Source organism: Octopus sinensis, linkage group LG27 (genome assembly GCF_006345805.1).
Source record: "Octopus sinensis linkage group LG27, ASM634580v1, whole genome shotgun sequence".
NCBI classification, from domain to species: Eukaryota; Metazoa; Mollusca; class Cephalopoda; order Octopoda; family Octopodidae; genus Octopus; species Octopus sinensis.
Window position 1 is genome coordinate 6,428,380 of NC_043023.1, and position 22,480 is coordinate 6,450,859.

At 42.1% G+C, this 22,480-nt stretch overlaps 1 protein-coding gene and 1 long non-coding RNA gene across 2 annotated transcripts in view; one reads left to right on the forward strand and one right to left on the reverse strand.

The window, feature by feature from the left end:
- LOC115225490 (neurofascin-like) overlaps positions 1–22,480 on the reverse strand; it is a 498,646-nt gene that overhangs the window by 469,086 nt on the left and 7,080 nt on the right. The window contains exons 3-8 of the mRNA XM_036514376.1: positions 20,944–21,049; positions 17,494–17,864; positions 14,725–14,853; positions 7,169–7,271; positions 5,589–5,782; positions 1,724–1,858 (exon numbers count right to left, since the gene is read on the reverse strand). Of these exons, the coding sequence (XP_036370269.1) occupies positions 1,724–1,858; positions 5,589–5,782; positions 7,169–7,271; positions 14,725–14,853; positions 17,494–17,864; positions 20,944–21,049 (1,038 nt within the window). The remainder of the gene's footprint in view (positions 1–1,723; positions 1,859–5,588; positions 5,783–7,168; positions 7,272–14,724; positions 14,854–17,493; positions 17,865–20,943; positions 21,050–22,480) is intronic.
- On the forward strand, positions 3,524–22,075 carry LOC118768260. The gene is made up of 3 exons (XR_005004091.1): positions 3,524–3,642; positions 8,028–8,033; positions 22,064–22,075. It is a non-coding gene; the product is annotated as an uncharacterized LOC118768260 (long non-coding RNA).

Consider the following 22,480-nt stretch of genomic DNA (forward strand, 5'->3'; position numbering starts at 1 on the left):
TTTTTCACTTTATTTGATTTCAAACTCTAACTTTTGTCCCCTTCATATAGTCTGATATAACACTTCCTATTGGTTGTGTTATTATCTAGCATTGCAGTAATTTCTGCCTCATATGACAGATCTAATTGTACATCGCTGGTCAAGTATACAGGTTTCTGGGTCTCAACAGTTACAACTGGGAGTGAGGTCTTGCTGTTGTTCTCGTGCAATGATACTCTTCTCATTGGGACAACAGCTATATGATAATTTCATTGATCACCTGTTAAATATTTTCCTATACCTGTGAGTTTCTGAAAAATGTTTGTCAAGAGGAGCCAGGTATCTTTTACCTATGTTAGTTTTTATGTTAAGGAAAAAGTGAGTGTAATAAACATTATCAACCATATATATATATATATATATATATATATATATATATTATATATATATATATATACACATATACAAACACACATATATATATATATATATGTGAAGGCACATGGCTCAGTGGTTAGAGCGTCAAGCTTACAATTGTGAGGTCGTGAGCTCGAATCCCGGACCAGGCTGCATGTTGTGTTCTTGAGCAAGACACTTTATTTCATGTTGCTCCAGTTCACTCAGCTGTAGAAATGAGTTGTGATGTCACAGGTGCCAAGCTGTATTGGCCTTTGCCTTTCCTTTGGATAAAACTGGTGGTGTGGAGAGGGGAGGTCGGTATGCATGGGTGACTGCTGGTCTTCCATAAAACAACCTTGCCCAGACTTGTGCCTGGGAGGGTAACTTTCTAGTGTCATGACTGAAGGGAGTCTCAGATATATATATGTATACATACATATTGAAATACGAAAGAGAAGCAGTGATAGTGTAATAAACAGAATCAAACAGATATGCATAGCAAATACGTTGTGTGTATTGGCAGTAGGTTGATTTTTGGCATACTGTTTCAAGAACACTCTCTCAAAGTACTGGGTGTTAAAACAGCCAAATATCATTGACAGATGAGCTAACTCACCCCAGAGCCCACCCAGGAGTAAAGGATACCGATATTTCACCACTTACAAAGAATTAGTCCTATTTCTTTACTACCCACAATGGGCTAAACACAGAGAGGACAAACAAGGACAGACAAACGATTAAGTCGATTATGTCAACCCCAGTGCGTACTGGTACTTAGTTTATCTATTTCTTTACTGCCCACAAGGGGCTAAACACAGAGGGGACAAACAAGGACAGACAAACGGATTAAGTTGATTATGTCAACCCAAGTGCGTAACTGGTACTTAGTTTATCTGTTTCTTTATTGCCCACTAGGGGCTAAACATAGAGGGGACAAACAAGGACAGACAAACGGATTAAGTCGATTATGTCAACTCCAGTGCGTAACTGGTACTTAGTTTATCTTTTTCTTTACTGCCCACAAGGTGCTAAACACAGAGAGGACAAACAAGGACAGACAAATGGATTAAGTCGATTACATCGACCCCAGTGTGTAACTGGTACTTAATTTATCGACCCCAAAAGGATGAAAGGCAAAGTCGACCTCAGCGGAATTTGAACACAGAACGTAACGGCAGACAAAATACCGCAAAGCATCTCGCCCGGCATGCTAACGTTTCTACCAGCTCACCACCTTGAATTAGTCCTGCTTGACTAAAGGTGGTGCTCCAGCATGACTGAAACAAATAAAAAAAGATAGAAAGATATATATATATATATATATATATATATAGTTGCTATTTACCGTTAATTCTCTTTCCGTTGATGTACCACACAGGTTTACTGATGGGAGGTTTGCCGGTTCCATTACAGATGAAGGTAACTGAACTGCCCCCACTGGTCACAATACTTTTTGGTTTCGTGGTCCATTCAGGTTTAGCTGAAACAGCAATAATAACAGCAACATCAACAACCATAACTCTCTCTCTTTTACTCTTTTACTTGTTTCAGTCATTTGACTGTGGCCATGCTGGAGCACTGCCTTTAGTCGAGCAAATCGACCCCGGGACTTATTCTTTGTAAGCCAAGAACTTATTCTATCGGTCTCTTTTGCCGAACCGCTAAGTGACGGGGACGTAAACACACCAGCATCGGTTGTCAAGCAATGCTAGGGGGACAAACACAGACAAACAAACACATACGCACACACATATATAGATATATATACATATATACGACCGGCTTCTTTCAGTTTCCATCTACCAAATCCTCTGACAAGGCTTTGGTCGGCCCGGGGCTAAAGCAGAAGACACTTGCCCAAGATGCCATGCAGTGGAACTGAACCCGGAACCATGTGGCTGGTTAGCAAGCTACTTACCACACAGCCACTCCTGCGCCTAACAATACAAAAATACTAATATTGGTTTCAAATTTTGGCACAAGGCCTGCAATTTCAGGCGAGGGGTTAAGTTGATTACAGCAACTCCAGTGCATAACTGGTACTTATTTTATTGACCCTGAAAGGATGAAAGGCAAATCTGACCCCTGCGGAAAATTGAACTCAGAATGTAAAGACAGTTAAAATGCTGCTAAGCTTTTGCCTCATGTGCTAACAACTCTGCCAGTTCACCACCTTATAAACAACAGTAATATTAACCAAATGAACATTAACCACAATATAAACAACTGCAGCAATCACTGTATGATTGGGTATTACTCCATTACTCTCTCTTCTCACTTGCTCTTACTCCCATCTACCTAGTGCTGTCTTTAGGCATTTTCCTAACACTCATAAGTATCGTAAACTCTTCAACACCCATAATGTTAAGGTCAGCTACGCATGTTTAGATATTAACACCTCAAATATTGCATACTACAACTGAAAACCCTGCACCCATCCAATGCTTATTATATCCTGTATATAGGCAGCCTACTAACTGCTTCCTAGGAGTATCATGCCTCATACCTCTCAAAATCTGTGTATTTATGTATGTATGTATGTATGTATGTATGTATGTATTGATCGTAGCAGGTGGAGAAGGATTGTGCATGAGGGGACAGCCACTTTTGAGAAATCTTGAGTTGCACATGAGAAAGTAAGGAGGGATGTCAGGAAGGACATCGCTGTTACACTTCCAGAAGGGAAGGGTCTTCCTTTGATGCTGACATGCAATGTCTGTGCAAGACCCTGCCTCAGTAAAGCTGGACTCAAGAGTTATCTTCGTAGTCATAAAACGAGACAGATGAGTGACAACCTGGCCACTGGTGGTGGTGTAACACACCATACTAATCATATCTGTCAGGCATGTGGAAGAGAGTGTAATTCGGCAGGAGGACTTAAACGGCATGCAAAGGTACATGAAGCCCAGTTACAACTACAGCCGGCTTTTTACCGGTAAAGGTTTTAGCTGCCAATTTTGTACAAGACATTGTAGATCTTTGGCTGGGCTCAAAAGTCACATTCGATCACAGCACCAGTAACAGTGAAGCTTCATGCAATGGCCATACTCGATAACGAGGGGCAGCCATAAATGTATGTATGTATGTATGTATGTGTATGCATATATATATATATACGTGCATGAGTCATCTAAGGGAACATAATTCGGAGAGAAGATGCACTTGTATCACTGTCAGTAGAGTGGGAATATTATCTGAATTTTATAGTATTAAGTATCCATCATGGCTGATCTTATTTCCTTCCATATCAGCCACCTCTGATGAGTATAATTATATAATTGGATTGTTACCTAACACTCCATTGTATTTCTGTGTGAAACCAATTTGTAAGACCAGCCATAATAGATACTTAATACTATAAAATACAGATAACTGTATACAACTGAGCACTGTATACAATAATTTCATTATTATTGTTTTATTATTATATAGGCGCGGGAGTGGCTGTGTGGTAAGTAGCTTGTTTACCAACCACATGGTTCCAGGTTCAGTCCCATTGCGTGGCACCTCGGGCAAGTGCCTGTCTTGTGAGTGGATTTGGTAGACAGAAACTGAAATAAGCCTGTCGTATATATGTATATATATATATATGTATGTGCGTGTATGTTTGTGTGTCTGTTTGTCCCCCTAGCATTGCTTGACAACCGATGCTGGTGTGTTTATGTCCCCGTCACTTAGCGGTTCGGCAAAAGAGACCGATAGAATAAGTACTGGGCTTACAAAGAATAAGTCCCAGGGTCAAGCTGCTCGATTAAAGGCGGTGCTCCAGCATGGCCGCAGTCAAAATGACTGAAACAAGTAAAAAGAGAAAAAGCGAAAAAAAGATATAAGGAAAGCATTCAAACACTGAGATTTGAAATCAGATGTCACCAATGTTCATATCATCTGTGGATAAATTTTAAAATTGATATCACCAGCAGTGACATAGGTGGATGACAGGTGCAATAGCATTAAATAGCTATGAATTATAAATTTGTATGAAGCGTTTGGATGCTTAAACAAGCATCCACCTGCTAGAAACAAGAGCTAAAGTCTGAAATTTATCCACCGTACTGCACCAAGATAACAGAGAGAAACAGTATGCGAGGAAAAGAGAAGGATCAAAACATTTAATAGCACAAATAATAATATTATATATATATATATGTATGTATATATCATCATCATCCTCATCATCATCATCGTTTAGCCTCCGCTGTCCATGCTAGCATGGGTTGGACGGTTCAACTGGGGCCTGGGAAGCCAGAGCGCTGCATCAGGCCCAGTCTGATCTGGCAATGTTTCTACAGCTGGATGCCCTTCCTAACGCCAACCACTCCGTATGTGTAGTGGGTGCTTTTTATGTGCCACCGGACATGGAGGCCAGGCGAGGCTGGCAACAGACACGATTGGATGGTGCTTTTTACGTGCTTGACTAAAGGCAGTGCTCCAGCATGGCTGCAGTCAAATGACTGAAATAAGTAAAAGAAAAGAGAGTATATAGTGAAGGTGCATGGCTCAGTGGTTAGAGTGTTGAGCTTACGATTGTGAGGTTATGAGTTCGAATCCTGGACCAGGCTGCGCGTTGTGTTCTTGAGCAAGGCACTTTATTTCACTTTGCTCCAGTTCACTCAGCTGTAGAAATGAGTTGTGACTTCACAGGTACCAAGCTGTATCGGCCCCTTTGCATGGGCGACTGCTGGTCTTCCATAAACAACCTTGCCTGGACTTGTGCCTGGGAGGGTAACCTGCTAGGTGCAATCCCGTGGTCAGAAAATATATATATGATGGCCGTCCACTCGTGACCGAGGAAGACCATTGCCGACCTTCAGGAACATTGTGCTCTCTAGGACTAACTTATATTTTGCATTTGTGGCTCCGTTGGTGGCTAATGAGCCCTGCTCTTCACGAGCATACACGACTGCAAACATTGCAGACCAAGCTTTCCCCATTCACTATACAAGCTGTGTGCTTTCGCGCAGCTTGCTTAAGTTTTTCATGCTGGATACGTGCTCTCTCAAAAGTGTCAATATATATATATATACGCATACATACATACATACATACATACATATGCTTACACATGAATATATACAGATACATATCAAGTATGAGTCTACAGTTACCCAGGTTGATACGATCAATTAAGATAATGCCCCAGCATGGCCATAGTTCAAAGACTGAAGCCAGTAAAAGAATAAAAGATTAGCGGAATACTTATTCAGGCTTACATTCAATCTCCACTCTCATGGTGTGTTGCAATATCTGACCAGAGCTCCTTTCACTTGCATGGCACTCGTAATCTCCCTCATCCTCAAACCCAGCATCCCGAATATCCAGCTGATGATTAAATTTAGAAAATGCATACTTTGTATTCGGATGTATCGATTTGCCATTTCGGTACCACCTGATCTTTGGTGTCGGACTGGGAATGAGAGAAAAAAAACATCGAAAATGAGTGTTAAAAGTAAATATAATATCTTATACACTTTGAATATTTACAAAATAAATTTATACTCAACAAATACAAGCAAAATATGTTGATATTTTGTGAGGTTGTGTTGCTGTGTGGTAAGTAGCTTGCTTACAAACCACATAGTTCCAGGTTCAGTCCCACTGCGTGGCACCTTGGGCAAGTGTCTTCTACTATAGCCTCAGGCCGACCGAAGCCTTGTGAATGGATTTGGTAGACGGAAACTGAAAGAAGCCTGTCATATATATGTATATATATATACATATATGTATGTGTGTGTATGTGTTTGTCCTCCTAGCATTGCTTGACAACCGATGCTGGTGTGTTTATGTCCCCATTACTTAGCGGTTCGGCAAAAGAGACCAATAGAATAAGTACTGGGCTTACAAAGAATAAGACCCGGGGTGGAGTTGCTCGACTAAAGGCGGTGCTCCAGCATGGCCGCAGTCAAATGACTGAAACAAGTAAAAGAGTAAAGAGTAAAGAGTATGTCTTGGGTGAGTCATAACAACAATAATGAGAACACTTGTACAATAAATACAGCAATAAATTTAAATATTAATTAAAGCATGCAACCATAAATCACCTAATATTAATTAGTTTCTGATTTAAAAATATTATTTAATTCAATTACTCTTTTACTCTTTTACTCTTTTACTTGTTTCAGTCATTTGACTGCGGCCATGCTGGAGCACTGCCTTTAGTCGAGCAAATCGACCCCGGGACTTATTCTTTTGTAAGCCCAGTACTTATTCTATCGTTCTCTTTTGCCGAACCGCTAAGTGACTGGGACATAAACACACCAGCATCGGTTGTCAGGCGATGTTGGGGGACACACAGACACACACACACACAAATATATATATACATGTTCGTATATACGACAGGCTTGTTTCAGTTTCCGTCTACCAAATCCACTCACAAGGCTTTGGTCGGCCCGAGGCTATAGTAGAAGACACTTGCCCAAGGTGCCATACAGTGGGACTGAACCCGGAACCATGTGGTTGGTAAGCAAGCTACTTACCACACAGCCTCTCCTTATTTTTATTGTGGGACTTGAAGTAGATAAAACAATAACTAATAAGGGTGTAGAATATTGGTATAAAAAAGCTCCTTGAACGTAAAAGTATTGTCAGATTCTGATAACGATGGTCATGGAATATGTGTTGTTGGTGGTGGTCATGTACAGATGGTGGTGCTGGTGCAGTATGGATGGTAGAGGTGGGAGTGTTAATATTGTGGCGTAGTGCTTTTAGTGGTGGTGGTGGTTAAAGAATGCTGATTGTTGTGTCAATAAAATGATGTGGGTGGAAGAAAATGAAGCAGGCTTGAACTCACTGTCCACCGAATATACACTGCAACTCCACAGTGTCTCCCTTCAGAAAGACCATCTTGCTAGGGCTAGCACTGAGGATATGAATCTGGTAGTCTTTAAGCTGCTCTGAAAGTAGACAAAAGATAAGGCAAAAGATATATGTTAATATTTCACTTAGACGTTGCAATACTAATAACCTGTTGTTACAACTCAATATACGAGGAACAATGGGTAAATTATCTCTTTACTCTTTTACTTGTTTCAGGCATTTGACTGCGGCCATGCTGGAGCACTGCCTTTAGTTGAACAAATCAACGTCGGGACTTATTCTTTGTAAGCCCAGTACTTATTCTATCGGTGTCTTTTGCTGAACCGCTAAGTGACGGGGACGTAAACACACCAGCATCGGCTGTCAAGCAATGCTAGGGGGACAAACACAGACACACAAACATATACACACACATACATATATGTATATATATATATACATATATACGACAGGCTTCTTTCAGTTTCCGTCTACCAAATCCACTCACAAGGCATTGGTCGGCCCGGGGCTATAGCAGAAGACACTTGCCCAAGATGGCATGCAGTGGGACTGAACCCGGAACCATGTGGTTCGTTAGCAAGCTACTTACCACACAGCCACTCCTGCGCCTATTTTATATTTTTAATTTCCCACAAGTGCTTTGTTTCTTTTTGATTTTATTGACTACACAGTATAGTAGGGTCAGTTGGGCACTGTCTGAGAGAAAAAGTGCACCATGATGCAGTACACACTGCCAGAAATATGGAATGACATGCTGTACTTCATATCAGAAGCTCCAATAGGAACATTTCAGAGTGTTTGTATGTCAATTTGAGAAGAGTGCAGTGGATTAGGAAAGAGTTGGATGAGTCTGTTACGCATTCATATCTATGTGTATACATAGGTATACGTGTGTAGAATACATCCCCACTTTTGGAACTATTTTGTTAGTAAACAGTACGAACTGTGTCTAAAGTATATATGTATTACTACGCTGAATGTTAACAGTTCGTGTAACAAGTAAAGTAAATAAACAGTGCGTGGTATCTTGAGCAAGTGTCTTCTACTATAGCCTCGGGCCGACCAAAGCCTTCTGAGTGGATTTGGTAGACGGAAACTGAAAGAAGCCTTCGTATATATGTATATATATATATATATATATATATATTATATATATATATATATATATATATATATATATATATAAATTGATCAAAATAAAAACATGATGCCAAGGATTCAGCGGTACATATGTTTCGGGCCTTTATTAGACAGATTTATAACAATGCATAATGTATGTCTGTGGCCTTCTTCAGCCGCGCACAACAGCTTCCACAAGGACATGTGTTACATCAAAAATTCTTGGTTGGGGATGCAAATCCTCTCGTTCCCGTACGACATAATGCGGCAACAGCATAGAATTGAAGCGTCCATCTCTTTCTTTTCTCAATGTAGAATGAGGAAATTTGGATGTTGAAGTAATGTAAATAAATTAATAAATAAATACATATATAGACGTGAAGGAACCTGGTAATAAGAGTAAATAGGGGTAAAGATGGAGGGGCGAGAATTCAGGACGAAGGATAAAAAATATATAAAAGGTGTAAGTATAGAAAAATATAAAAATGTAGAGTATAAAGATATAAAGAGATATAAGGAGATATACGTGTACACACCCATATATACATACATACGTCCATCCTTACATACACATACACAGATGCCGACACGTCCAGGTTTAGATATAAGATATTAAAGGATGTATATAAGAACGCATGTAAAGAATCACGCACTCACATCTACACGTGCACGCACACACGGCTGTGTGTCCATATGTGCATGCACATATACACTTACATACACACACAGAGACATACGCACGTATAGGTATAGCTATAAGATATTAAAAGATGTATACAAATAGGTGTAAACGTATGCATATAAGAAATCTGCAAAAAAATGTAAAAAAATGTAAAGAAATACGTAAGAAATTTTTAAAAATTATTAAAGAAAATTATTAGAGATGAGTAACGGGGTATGCACATTCAGACGTAGATGTTTACTCGTACATATGTACACATATGTATACGTATACATACATACACGGACGCACGTATAATCATAAAGCGGATCCATAGATAAGTAAATAAGGGATAAGCAAAAAAATAGACATATATAGAGTTATAAAGCGATAAGTTAGGGGTAAGAATGAGGGTAAGAATAATTAGAAATAAAAGTAAGAAATACAATATAAAATAAGAAATACAATATAAAAGTTAGAAATGAAAAATAAAAATTATAAGAGCTATAAGAATTAAAATAAGGGATGAAAATAAAAATAAGAATAAAGCGAAATAGAATAGGATAAAGTAAAATAAAAATATAATCTAGTAAAGTTTAACATGAGATGAAGGTGGTTGAAAGTTGGACACACAGCCGTGTGTGCGTGCACATGTAGACGTGAGTGCGTGATTCTTTACATGCGTTCTTATATACATCCTTTAATATCTTATATCTAAACCTGGACGTGTCGGCATCTGTGTATGTGTATGTAAGGATGGACGTATGTATGTATATATGGGTGTGTACACGTATATCTCCTTATCATCATCATCATCATCATCGTCGTTTAACGTCCGTTCTCCATGCTAGCATGGGTTGGACGGTTCGACCGGGGTTCTGGGAAGCCAGAAGGCTGCACCAGGCTCCAGTCTAATCTGGCAATGTTTCTACAGCTGGATGCCCTTCCTAACGCCAACCACTCCGTGAGTGTAGTGGGTGCTTTTTACGTGCCACCTGCACAGGTGCCAGGCGGGGCTGGCAACGGCCACGGTCAGATTGGTGTATTTTATGTGCCACCGGCACGGAAGCCAGTCGAGGCGGTGCTGGCATCGGCCACGAGTCGGATAGTGCTTTTTACGTACCACCAGACCAGGGATCCTGGCTGGTTCAATTCGATTTCGATTTCGCTTGCCCCAACATGTCTTCACAAGCAAAGGGGGTTGGCATGGGTGCCTGTCGTACGGTCGCATTGGAGTATTTTACGTGCCACGGCCACGAGTCGGATAGTGCTTTTTACGTACCACCAGGCCAGGGATCCTGGCTGGTTCAATTTGGTTTCGATTTCGATTTCGCTTGCCCCAACATGTCTTCGCATGGGTGTCTGTCGTCGGATGAGGTTCTATATCGACTTCGCTTGCCTCAACCGGTCTTTGTGTCCAAGGGAGGAAAGGCATTCATAAGTGGGCTGGGCTCACTTGTCCTGCCTGGTCTTCTCACGTACAGAATATTTCCAAAGGTCTCGGTCTCTGGTCATTTCCTCAGTGAGGCCTAAAGTTCGAAGGTCGTGCTTCACCACCTCGTCCCAGGTTTTCCTGGGTCTACCTCTTCCACGGGTTCCCTCAACTGCTAGGGATTGGCACTTTCTCACACACCTATCTTCATCCATTCTCGCCACATGACCATACCAGCGCAATCGTCTCTCTTGCACACCACAACTGATGCTTCTTAGGTACAACATTTCTCTCAAGGTGCTAACGCTCTGTCGAGTATGTACACTGACATTACACATCCATCGGAGCATACTGGCTTCATTCCTCACGAGCTTACGCATGTCCTCAGCAGTCACGGCCCATGTAGCATGGCTCTTCGTACACACGCATCATACAGTCTGCCTTTTACTCTGAGCGAGAGGCCTTTAGTCACCAGCAGAGGTAAGAGCTCCCTAAACTTTGCCCAGGCTATTCTTATTCTAGCAGTTACACTTTCAGCGCACCCACCCCCACTACTGACTTGGTCACCTAGATAACGGAAGCTATCAACTACTTCTAGTTTTTCGCCCTGGAAAGTGACGGAAGTTGTTTTCTGCAGATTTTCGGAGGTTAATGCTCCCGAGCATCTGCCACATACAAAAACTATCTTCCCAGTTAGCCTACCTTTGACATTGCTGCACCTCTTATGTGTCCATAGCTTACACTGGGTACATCTTATAGAGTTTCTACCTACACCTTTTCTACAGATCGAGCAGGGCCATCTTCCTGAAGATATTTGTGGATTGTCTACCTTTCTACTTATTAGTACTTTGGTTTTAGCTAGGTTGACTCTAAGGCCCCTTGATTCTAAACCCTCCTTCCACACCTGGAACTTCTCCTCCAGTTCTGATAGTGACTCAGCAATAAGAGCAAGGTCGTCAGCGTAGAGGAGCTCCCAGGGACAGCCTGTCTTGAATTCCTCTGTAATTGCCTGGAGTACTATGATAAATAGGAGGGGGCTGAGTACTGAACCCTGGTGGACCCCAACCTCTACTTTGAATTCTTCTGTGTACATGTTGCCAACCCTAACCTTACTTACGGCATCTCTGTACATGGCTTGCACAGTCCTCACCAGCCATTCATCTATCCCTAGTTTCCTCATTGACCACCAGATAAGGGATCGGGGGACCCTATCAAAAGCTTTCTCCATGTCAACGAAAGCCAGGTACAGGGGCTTATCTTTGGCTAGGTATTTCTCCTGCAGCTGCCTTACCAGGAATATAGCATCAGTGGTACTTTTCCCTGGCACGAACCCAAACTGCATCTCATCTAAACTAACTCTCTCTCTAATTAGTTGGGCTATGACCCTCTCCGTAACCTTCATTACTTGATCCAACAGCTTGATACCTCTGTAATTATTTGTATCTAGGGCATCACCTTTACCTTTGTAGCAGTTGACTAGTATGCTGCTGCACCAGTCATTGGGTATGACTCCTTCGTGTATCACCTGGTTGACTATACGGGTGACTAGGTTATAGCCGACACTGCCAGATATTTTGAGCATCTCTGCAGTAATTCCTGATGGGCCTGGGGCTTTCCCTGTCTTCATGCTTCTAATTGCCTTAGCTACCACGGAACTATCAACTCGGATAGCTGGTCCCTCTGTAGGGTCAACATTCGGCAGACTCTCTTTATCCCATTCATTTTCCTCATTCAGTAACCTTTCATAGTGGTGTCTCCAAGCTTCTCTCTTTGCATCCTCATTTAGCGCAAGTGAACCATCCTCCATGCGAACACATTTCTCTCCTACCACATCACGATTCTCTCTCACACACTGTCTTGCAACACGAAATACCTCAAGTCTTTCATCCTCACGGCGCAGGACATTGGCAAATTTTCTCTTATCTGCTTCCCCTCTGGCTAGATAGACCTGTCTCCTAGCTTCCCTTCTGGCAGTCTGATACCCTTCCCTGCTACCACCATTCTTCCAGTCCTTCCAAGCCTGTTTCTTTTGTCTAATAGCCCTGTCAACAATATTGTTCCACCACCACGTTATTTTGGGTCTTAAGGGGACTTTGCACCAGCCACAGATCTGGTCAGTGGCTTTCAGCAGGTTGTCCCTCAGAAACGTCCAGTTGTCTTCTACCCCATGTGTAGCTATACCCCCTTCCACTTCGTCAAAGGCTTCAAGTAACATATCTCTAAATCTCTGTCCATTCGCAGGGGCTTTAAGCTTCCAGACCCTTCTTCTCCATGTTGGTCGTCTTCTAGTCGCCCTCTTAGTCCTGATCCTAAAGTCACTAACTACCAGTCTATGTTGTGGGGTGCATTCTTCGCCTGGGAAGGTTTTGGCATTTATAAGCAGCCATCTTTCCCTTTTTCTGGCAAGGATGTAGTCGATTTGGCTAGTATGCCGGCCCGATCTGTAGGTGACCAGGTGGCTTATTGGTTTCCTGAAGTTAGTGTTGCAGACCATAAGACTATTCGCATCGCAGAACTCCAGCAGCCTGGTTCCCTCCTCATTGCGGGAACCATAACCGTAGCCTCCATGTACGCCATGGAAGCCCCCAGCATGTCGTCCAACATGCCCATTGAAATCACCAGCCACAAAGAGAAGGTCCCTGTCGTTCGTCGATGAGGTGGTCTGCAGTAGGGTGTCATAGAAACTGTCTTTCTGTCCATCGGGTAGCCCTGGCTGAGGGGCATAGGCCGATATAATGGTTGCTAATCTATTATGAAGCACTATTCTAATCTTAAGTATTCTGTCACTTACTCTGATTACCTCAATTACTCTATCTATCCATTTCTCAGCGATAAGTATACCCACGCCACCAACCCCGTCAGTGTTCCCTGCCCAGAAAATTATATCTCTTATATCTCTTTATATCTTTATACTCTACATTTTTATATTTTTCTATACTTACACCTTTTATATATTTTTTATCCTTCGTCCTGAATTCTCGCCCCTCCATCTTTACCCCTATTTACTCTTATTACCAGGTTCCTTCACGTCTATATATGTATTTATTTATTAATTTATTTACATTACTTCAACATCCAAATTTCCTCATTCTACATTGAGAAAAGAAAGAGATGGACGCTTCAATTCTATGCTGTTGCCGCATTATGTCGTACGCGAATAAGAGGATTTGCATCCCCAACCAAGAATTTTTGATGTAACACATGTCCTTGTGGAAGCTGTTGTGCGCGGCTGAAGAAGGCCACAGACATACATTATGCATTGTTATAAATCTGTCTAATAAAGGCCCGAAACATATGTACCGCTGAATCCTTGGCATCATGTTTTTATTTTGATCAATTTACTCCACCACCTACACCACCAAACGGTATACACAGGTGCTTATAATTATCAAGTACTCACCCCGAATTTCTATATATATATATATATATATATATATATATATATATATGCGTGTGTGTGTTTGTGTGTCTGTGTTTGTCCCTCTAGCATTGCTTGAAAACCGATGCTGGTGTGTTTACATTCCCGTAACTTAGCGGTTTGGCAAAAGAGACCAATAGAATAAGTACTGGGCTTACAAAAGAATAAGTCCTGGGGTCGAGTTGCTCGATTAAAGGCGATGCTCCAGCATGGCCGCAGTCAAATGACTGAAACAAGTAAAAGAGTAAAGAGTAAAGAGTAATGTATATCGGCCTCTCATTTCGCTTACTAAAGTGTGTATAGCAATTAGATTCTAAGATAATTTTAGGAACTAATTATGTACAATTCTTGATTATTCTATTATTTCAAAAATTAATTAAAACACATAGAGGACAGCGTATTTCGTTATAAATGTCCTGAAATGTTTAAAACATTCAATCTTGTTCATAAACTACTTTAATACCATTCAATATATCTTCATTTGGAAATAGTGGAGGCGCAATGGCCCAGTGGTTAAGGCAGCGGACTCGCGGTCATAGGACCGCGGTTTCAATTCCCAGACCGGGCGTTGTGAGTGTTTATTGAGCGAAAACACCTAAAGCGCCACGAGGCTCTGGCAGGGGATGGTGGTGATCCCTTCTGCACTCTTTCACCACAACTTTCTCTCACTCTTACTTCCTGTTTCTGTACCTGTATTTCAAGGGGCCGGCCTTGTCACTCTCTGTGTCACGCTGAATATCCCCGAGAACTACGTTAAGGGTGCACGTGTCTGTGGAGTGCTCAGCCACTTACACGTTAATTTCACGAGCAGGCTATTCCATTGATTTGGATCAACCGGAACCTTCATCGTCGTAACCGACGGAGTGCTTCCTAATTTGGAAATGAAAAAAAAAAACTCACCTGGTAAGGTTCTCAAATAAATGGTATTAAGCATATTGATTCTTCGTAAAAACAAATTGGTTGCAGCGCAAACATAGGCAGTGTCTTTGTAGGAGTCTTCTTCTTGTACATTAGCAAAGACAAGGTTGGCTGGAAAAGAATTAGGAGAATAGGTGTGGAGAGAATTTTGTGTTTATTTCTAGGTGTGAAATTATTGTTATTTTACATTAATATTTTAATATTGGTGTCTTCATTATGGTCGATAAATTAAGTACCAGTTATGTACTGGGGTCGATGTAATCGACTTGATCCATTTGTCTGTCCTTGTTTGTCCCCTCTATGTTTAGCCCCTTGTGGGTAGTAAAGAAATAGGTATTTCGTCTGCCGTTATGTTCTGAGTTCAAATTCCGCCGAGGTCGACTTTGCCTTTCATCCTTTTGGGGTCGATAAATTAAGTACCAGTTTCGCACTGGGGTCGATGTAATCGACTTAATCCGTTTGTCTGTCCTTGTTTGTCCCCTCTATGTTTAGCTCCTTGTGGGTAGTAAAGAAATATATATCAATGTTGGTGCAGGAGTGGCTGCGTGGTGAGTAGCTTGTTTACCAACCACATGGTTCTGGGTTCAGTCCCACTGGGTGGCACCTTGGGCAAGTGTCTTCTACTATAGCCCTGGGCCGACCAAAGCCTTGTGAGTGAATTTGGTAGACGGAAACTGAAAGAAGCCCGTCATATATATGTATATATATATATATGCGTGTGTGTGTTTGTGTGTCTGTGTTTGTCCCCCTAGCATTGCTTGACAACCAATGCTGATGTGTTTATGTCCCCGTTACTTAGCGGTTCAGCAAAAGAGACCGATAGAATAAGTACAGTTCTTGTTCAGGTCCCTGTTATATTTGCTAATGTTTCTGGAATATGGAACTACTGATGGATACTTGAGAAACTAATGTATTTCATTATTTCAAGTGTCTGTTGCAGCTGAGAATATTACTGGCAGCAACTTGGTTGAGAAGAAACCATCTGCAGAGGTCGGCAAGCTGGCAGAAACGTCAGCACGCTGGGTGAAATGCGTAGCCGTATTTCTTCTGCCGGTACGTTTTGGGTTCAAATTCCGCCGAGGTCGACTTTGTCTTTCATACTTTCGGGGTCGATAAATTAAGTACCAGTTTCGCACTGGGGTCGATGTAATCGACTTAATCCGTTTGTCTGTCCTTGTTTGTCCCCTCTATGTTTAGCCCCTTACGGGTAGTAAAGAAATAGGTATTTCGGCTGCCATTACGTTCTGAGTTCAAATTCCGCCGAGGTCGACTTTGCCTTTCATCCTTTCGGGGTCAATAAATTAAGCACCAGTTTCGCACTGGGGTCGATATAATCGACTTAATCCGTTTGTCTGTCCTTGTTTGTCCTCTCTGTGTTTAGCCCCTTATGGGTAGTAAAGAAATAGGTATTTCGGCTGCCGTTACGTTCTGACTTCAAATTCCGCCGAGGTCGACTTTGCCTTTCATCCTTTCAGGGTCGATAAATTAAGTACCAGTTTCGCACTGGGGTCAATGTAATCGACTTAATCCGTTTGTCTGTCCTTGTTTGTCCCCTCTATGTTTAGCCCCTTGTGGGTAGTAAAGAAATATATATATATCATGGCGGTTTCCCTTACACATCTGCTGTCCTTAGCACTCACAAATCACTGAACTATCTAAGTCATAGTAGTAACTCTACCAAAGCAACAATGCAGCTATGAACAACCTCCTTACCTGTTAGTCAGTGGGGCGTTTCAATTTAAATATTCTATCTTCTTCCATTAATATTTTGATTGAAAGCAGAAGCAGGGAATCAATCATATCAGATAATGTCGTTCCAGATTTGCTATGTCTGAATAAAAGTCCAAATGGTCGCTAACACTAATTACTATACTATACATTAGATAGTGTAGTCCAAGATACACTGTGTCTTGATAAAAGATAGGGCAGTGACAGCTGGAACATCTTCGATCATGCCTCTTTTGCATCAGGGCTGATCTAGGGCTAAGTAACTGCGACAACTATTATACTATCAGCATCATCATCATCATCGTCATCGTCATCGTCGTCATCGTCATGGTCATCATCATCATCATCGTCGTCATCATCATCATCGTCATCATCATCATCATCATCGTCGTCATCATCATCTTCATTGTCGTCGTCATCGTCGTCGTCATCGTCATCGTCATCATCATCTTCGTCGTCGTCGTCGTCGTCATCATCATCATTGTCATCGTCATCATCATCGTCGTCATCATCATCATCGTCATCATCATCATCTTCATTGTCGTCGTCGTCATCGTCATCGTCATCATCTTCGTCGTCGTCATCATCATCATGGTAGTATGGGTTGGACGATTTGACCAGGCTCCAATCTTGATCTGGCAAAGTTTCTACAGCTGGATGCCCTTCCTAACGCCAACCACTCCGAGAGTGTAGTGGCTGATTTTACGTGCCACCAGCACGAGGGCCAGTCAGGTGGTACTGGCAACAGCCATGCTAAAATGCTGTTTTTTATGTGCCATCTGCACAACCTCACTTGAATGTTTATTCATGTGCCACCGGCACAAGTGCCAGTATGACAACACTGTTATTAGGCAATGTAGTCCTATGTACACTATGTTTGAATAGATGGGATGGTCACTGCTGGAATATCTTTGACCATGTCTGTCTAAGGATCAGGACTGACCTAGAGCTAAACAATAACATGCTGATATCTATAAATCAAAGAAGATGAAGTGGTGGCAATGGTAAGAAGGTAATACTAACCTTTGTGATCCATTTGGATTCGCTCAGTGAAGTCAAGGACCTTTAATCGCCCATCACTGTATTTCAATAGCCATGTGAATTTGGCCTCAGGGTAACTGATTGGCTTGTTACAAGGGAGGATGAGAGATGACCCTGGTGATACAGTGATGGTCTCTGGTTCCTGATTGGTGTATGGCTGCAGGAAGGCAAGACGTAGCTCAACGATGCCTGACATGGCCACCCCATAAGAGTTGTTTGCAAAACATTGATACATGCCGGCATCTTTCTTTCTGGGTTGCTTGAAGACAAGTGTTCCCTCGTTTTCTACTGTGGAGATAAGGTCATCACTGCCAGCCACGTTGAAGTCCTGTTTGTCCTTTTTCCAGGTGTACCTGGTTGTAGAAGAGAAGGAAAATGATGAAGACGAAGGAGATGGGGATGGAGGGTGGGTGGATGTACTTACAAATGAAGTGATAATGGGTGTGAGTTGAAAGAAGTGGAAAGGAGGACAGGGGTCTGCATGTATTTCGTTACTGCCCACAAGGGGCTAAACATAGAGGGGACAAACAAGAACAGACAAAGGGATTAAGTCGATTACATCGACCCCAGTGGGAAACTGGTACTTTATTTATCGACCCCGAAAGAATAAAAGGCAAAGTCGACTTTGGCGGAATTTGAACTCAGAATTTAACAACAGACGAAATACGGCTACGCATTTCGCCCGGCGTGCTAACGTTTCTGCCAGCTCGCCGCCTTTAGATAGGGGTGTGCATGTGTGTATGTGTGCATGCGTGCATGTGTGTGTGTGTTAATGTGTGGGTGGGTGTGTGCTTGTGTGTGTAAGAAAGAGAGAGACAGACAGACAAAGACAGAGAGTGAAAAGAGAGATTAGAAACAGTATTGTGAGATAAAAGGTAGAAGAAGAGTAAGGAGCAAGAATGAGGATGATGAGGATGATGTTGTTTTATGTTTTATTAGTTTCAGCTCAAAGCTGTGGCCATGCTGGGGCACCACCATTTTGCTACACTGTTATTATTGAGAGCCTCTTCTGATATATGACATTTGGTCAATAAGTGAGTTTCATGTTGCTACCCTCATTTGCACCCTCTGCCACAGGGTAGGTTCATCTGGGACTCTCAACAGAAAGAGATCAAGTTTTGATTTGAAAACACCTATATCCACTTTGTGTAGGTCTCTTAGGCTCTTTGGGAGAATATTAAAAAGCTGTGGGGCCCCTGAAACCCAGGCTGTTGCAGTAACTGGTCCTGAAGCACAATAGCTTGGCTGGAATCTTTGGTACTGTGCAGGGGCAACTGGTTCTGGCATTTGTGTAGCTTTAAATGCCAAAATTTGGCACAATCCCTTCCAGGATCTTCCAGATCTATATTACTGCATATCTCTCCCACCTTCACTTCACGGAGTAGAGTCTTAGCTCTATCAGCCTATTCCAGTTGCTGAGCTATTGCAATAAGACAATCTTCTTTGTGAAGCTTTGCTGGATTGCTTCAAGTTCCGCTATTAATTTTACACTGTGGGGTAACCATAGCTACGAGCAGTAGTTCCGGCATATTATTATCCTCATCCCATCTGTAAATTGAGTCAAACTCCTGCTGCAGGTGTGCAACATCGCTGGGGTTTTGTATTTTCTGCAAGACTTTCGTATTGTCTGCATAGCTGGCAAGGATGGCTATCCAGGCAACTGATAGTGAGTGGATTTTGTAGACGGAAACTGAAAGAAGACTGTCGTATATATATTTGCCCCCCCCTCAACATCACTTGACAACTGATGCTGGTGTGTTTATGTCCCCATAACTTAGCAGTTCGGCAAAATAGACTGACAAAATAAGTACTAGGTTTACAAAGAATAAGTCCTGGGGTCGATTTCCTCAACTAAAGGCAGTGCTCCAGCATGGCCGCAGTCAAATGACTGAAACAAGTAAAAGAATAAGGAGTATATACCTAAGGTGGTGAGCTGGCAAAAATGTTAGCCCACCGGGCGAAATGCTTAGGAGTATTTCATCTGTCTTTATGTTTTGAGTTCAAATTCTGCTGAGGTTGGCTTTGCCTTTCATCCTTTTGGGGTTGATAAATTAAGAACCAGTTGCATACTGGGGTCGATCTAATCAACTGGCCCCCTCCCCATAAAATTTCAGGCCTTGTGCCTAGACTAGAAGAGAATATTTATATACCTGTTTGCCACATAGGTCGCGTTTCCTCTACGACTTTTAATGGTTAGAAATCGTCTGGTAATTGCCGTTTGAATGGACATTTTGTTTTCACAATAAAACACATACTGCTAGGTTTGAACCCCCCCCTCGAGACTCAACTACCCTTTAGCTGAAAAATACAGAATACCTCATCATCATCATCCTCGTTTAGCGTCCGCTTTCCATGCTAGCAGGGGTTGGATGATTTGACTGAGGACTGGCGAACCAGATGGCTGCACCAGGCTCCAATCTAATTTGGCAGTTTCTACAGCAGGATGCCTTTCCTAATGCCAACCACTCTGAAAGTGTAGTGGGTGCTTTCAAAGTGCCACCGGCATGAGGGCCAGTCTGGCAGTACTGGCAATGGCCACCTTCAAATGATGATTTTTATGTGCCACCTGCACAGGAGTCAGTACAGTGGCACTGGCACAAAACAGCGGAATTTTGTAGCGGTGTTAATGAAGATGTGTCAATTTAATGTGTTAAACTTATCTTTATAAATGTATATCAAATTATATATACAAGATTATATATATATAGATATATACAAGATATAGGCGCAGGAGTGGCTGTGTGGTAAGTAGCTTGTTTACCAACCACATGGCTCCGGGTTCAGTCCCACTGCGTGGCACCCTGGGCAAGTGTCTTCTACTAATATCTTCAGGCCGACCAAAACCTTGTGAGTGGATTTGGTAGATGGAAACTGAAAGAAGCCCATCATATATGTGTATATATATATATATATATATATATATATATATATGCGTGTGTGTGTTTGTGTGTCTGTGTTTGTCCCCCTAGCATTGCTTGACAACCGATGCTGGTGTGTGTGTTTATGTCCCCGTTACTTAGCGGTTCGGCAAAAGAGACCGATAGAATAAGTACTGGGCTTACAAAAGAATAAGTCCCAGGGTCGATTTGCTCGATTAAAGGCAGTGCTCCAGCATGGCCGCAGTCAAATGACTGAAACTAGTAAAAGAGTAAAGAGTAAGATTAACACAGATATAAGTGTTAGAACCTGTGCTCTGACCGCAGACCTTGCCCACTGCACTAAAAACCTTCCCCACCCCTGCTGTAGGCTATTTTGTTTGAACTACATAACTTGGGTTTACCAATTTGTTCCCATGTTTTCTTATTTATGATTGTGATACCACTTTCTGTGTATAATTGCACTCTGACACTAGTGTTTACAATTGTCACATGACTACACTAACACCACCACCACCACTACTACTTGTACTACTACTCAAACAACAATACTTACGTAGGTTGTGGTTCTCCACTGGCCTTGCATGGAAGGTCCACAGTCTCTAACTCTGTAAATAGTACCAGGGCACGTGGGTTGATTACCATCACAGGCGGCTGGATACCTGTAATAGAAAGTGGAAAGGAGAGGATCACTATGGTTGTGTAGTTATGTGTTTGAATCCCGAACATGTCATGTCAGGTTCAATCCCACTGCAAGACAACTTGCACTGGTGTCTTCTCCTATAGGCCTGAGATGATCAAAGACTTTTGAGTTGATTTATTAGACAGAAACTGAAAACAGATCATTGTGTGTTTGTGTGTGTATGTGGTGGAATGTGTGTGTGTGTGTGTGTGTGTGTGAGTGTGTGTATAAATATATATATTCTTTATTCTTTCTTTTATTCTTTTACTTGTTTCAGTCATTTGACTGCGGCCATGCTGGAGCGCCGCCTTTAGTCGAGCAAATCGACCCCGGGACTTATTCTTTTGTAAGCCCAGTACTTATTCTATCGATCTCTTTTTGCCGAACCGCTAAGTGACGGGGACGTAGACACACCAGCATCGGTTGTCAAGCAATGCTAGGGCGACAAACACAGACACACACATACATATATATATATACATATATACGACAGGCTTCTTTCAGTTTCCGTCTACCAAATCCATTCACAAGGCATTGGTCGGCCCGGGGCTATAGCAGAAGACACTTGCCGAAGGTGCCACGCAGTGGGACTGAACCCGGAACCATGTGGTTGGTTAGCAAGCTACTTACCGCACAGCCACATATATATATACCGGAGTAAACACATAAATGTGAAACAAGGTGGAAAAAAAGAGTACTCAAATACCAGGGGTAGAGTAATATGCTTTATTTAAAAGCAGCTGGCATATCGGTTCTATTTTAACAAAAACTGTCTGACGAACAGGAATGTGAAACTTCAAGTAACAGGTTTGGTTGAATTCTGAAGCTTTTAAATGAAATATATATATATATACATACATTCATACATACATATGTAGATATATATGTATGTGTGTATATATATATATATATATATATATATTTATCTATGTGCCCTTTTCAAGCCTAGCCAGGCTCATGGGCCCAGTTTTTGTGGTGTATGTGTTCCCCCCAGCTGGACGTGATGCCAGTCCATCACAGCGTTACTCAAGAAACAGGAAGAGAGAGTGAGAGGAAGTTGGGGGCGAAAGAGTACAACAGGGATCACCACCACCCCCTGCTGGAGCCTCATGGAGCTTTCAGGTGTTTTCCTTCAATAAACACACACAACGCCGGTCTGGGAATCGAAACCGCAATCCTCTGACTGCGAGTCCACTGCCCTAACCACTGGGCCATTGCACCCCCACACACACAAACACTCACACACACACACACACACACACACATATATATATTATGGGCACAGGTTTGGCTCTGTGGTAAGAAATTTGCTTCCCAACAACCTGGTCCTGGATTCAGTCCCACTGAGTGGCACCTTGGGCAAGTCTCTTCTACTATGGCCTTGGGATGACCAAAGCCTTGTGATTGGATT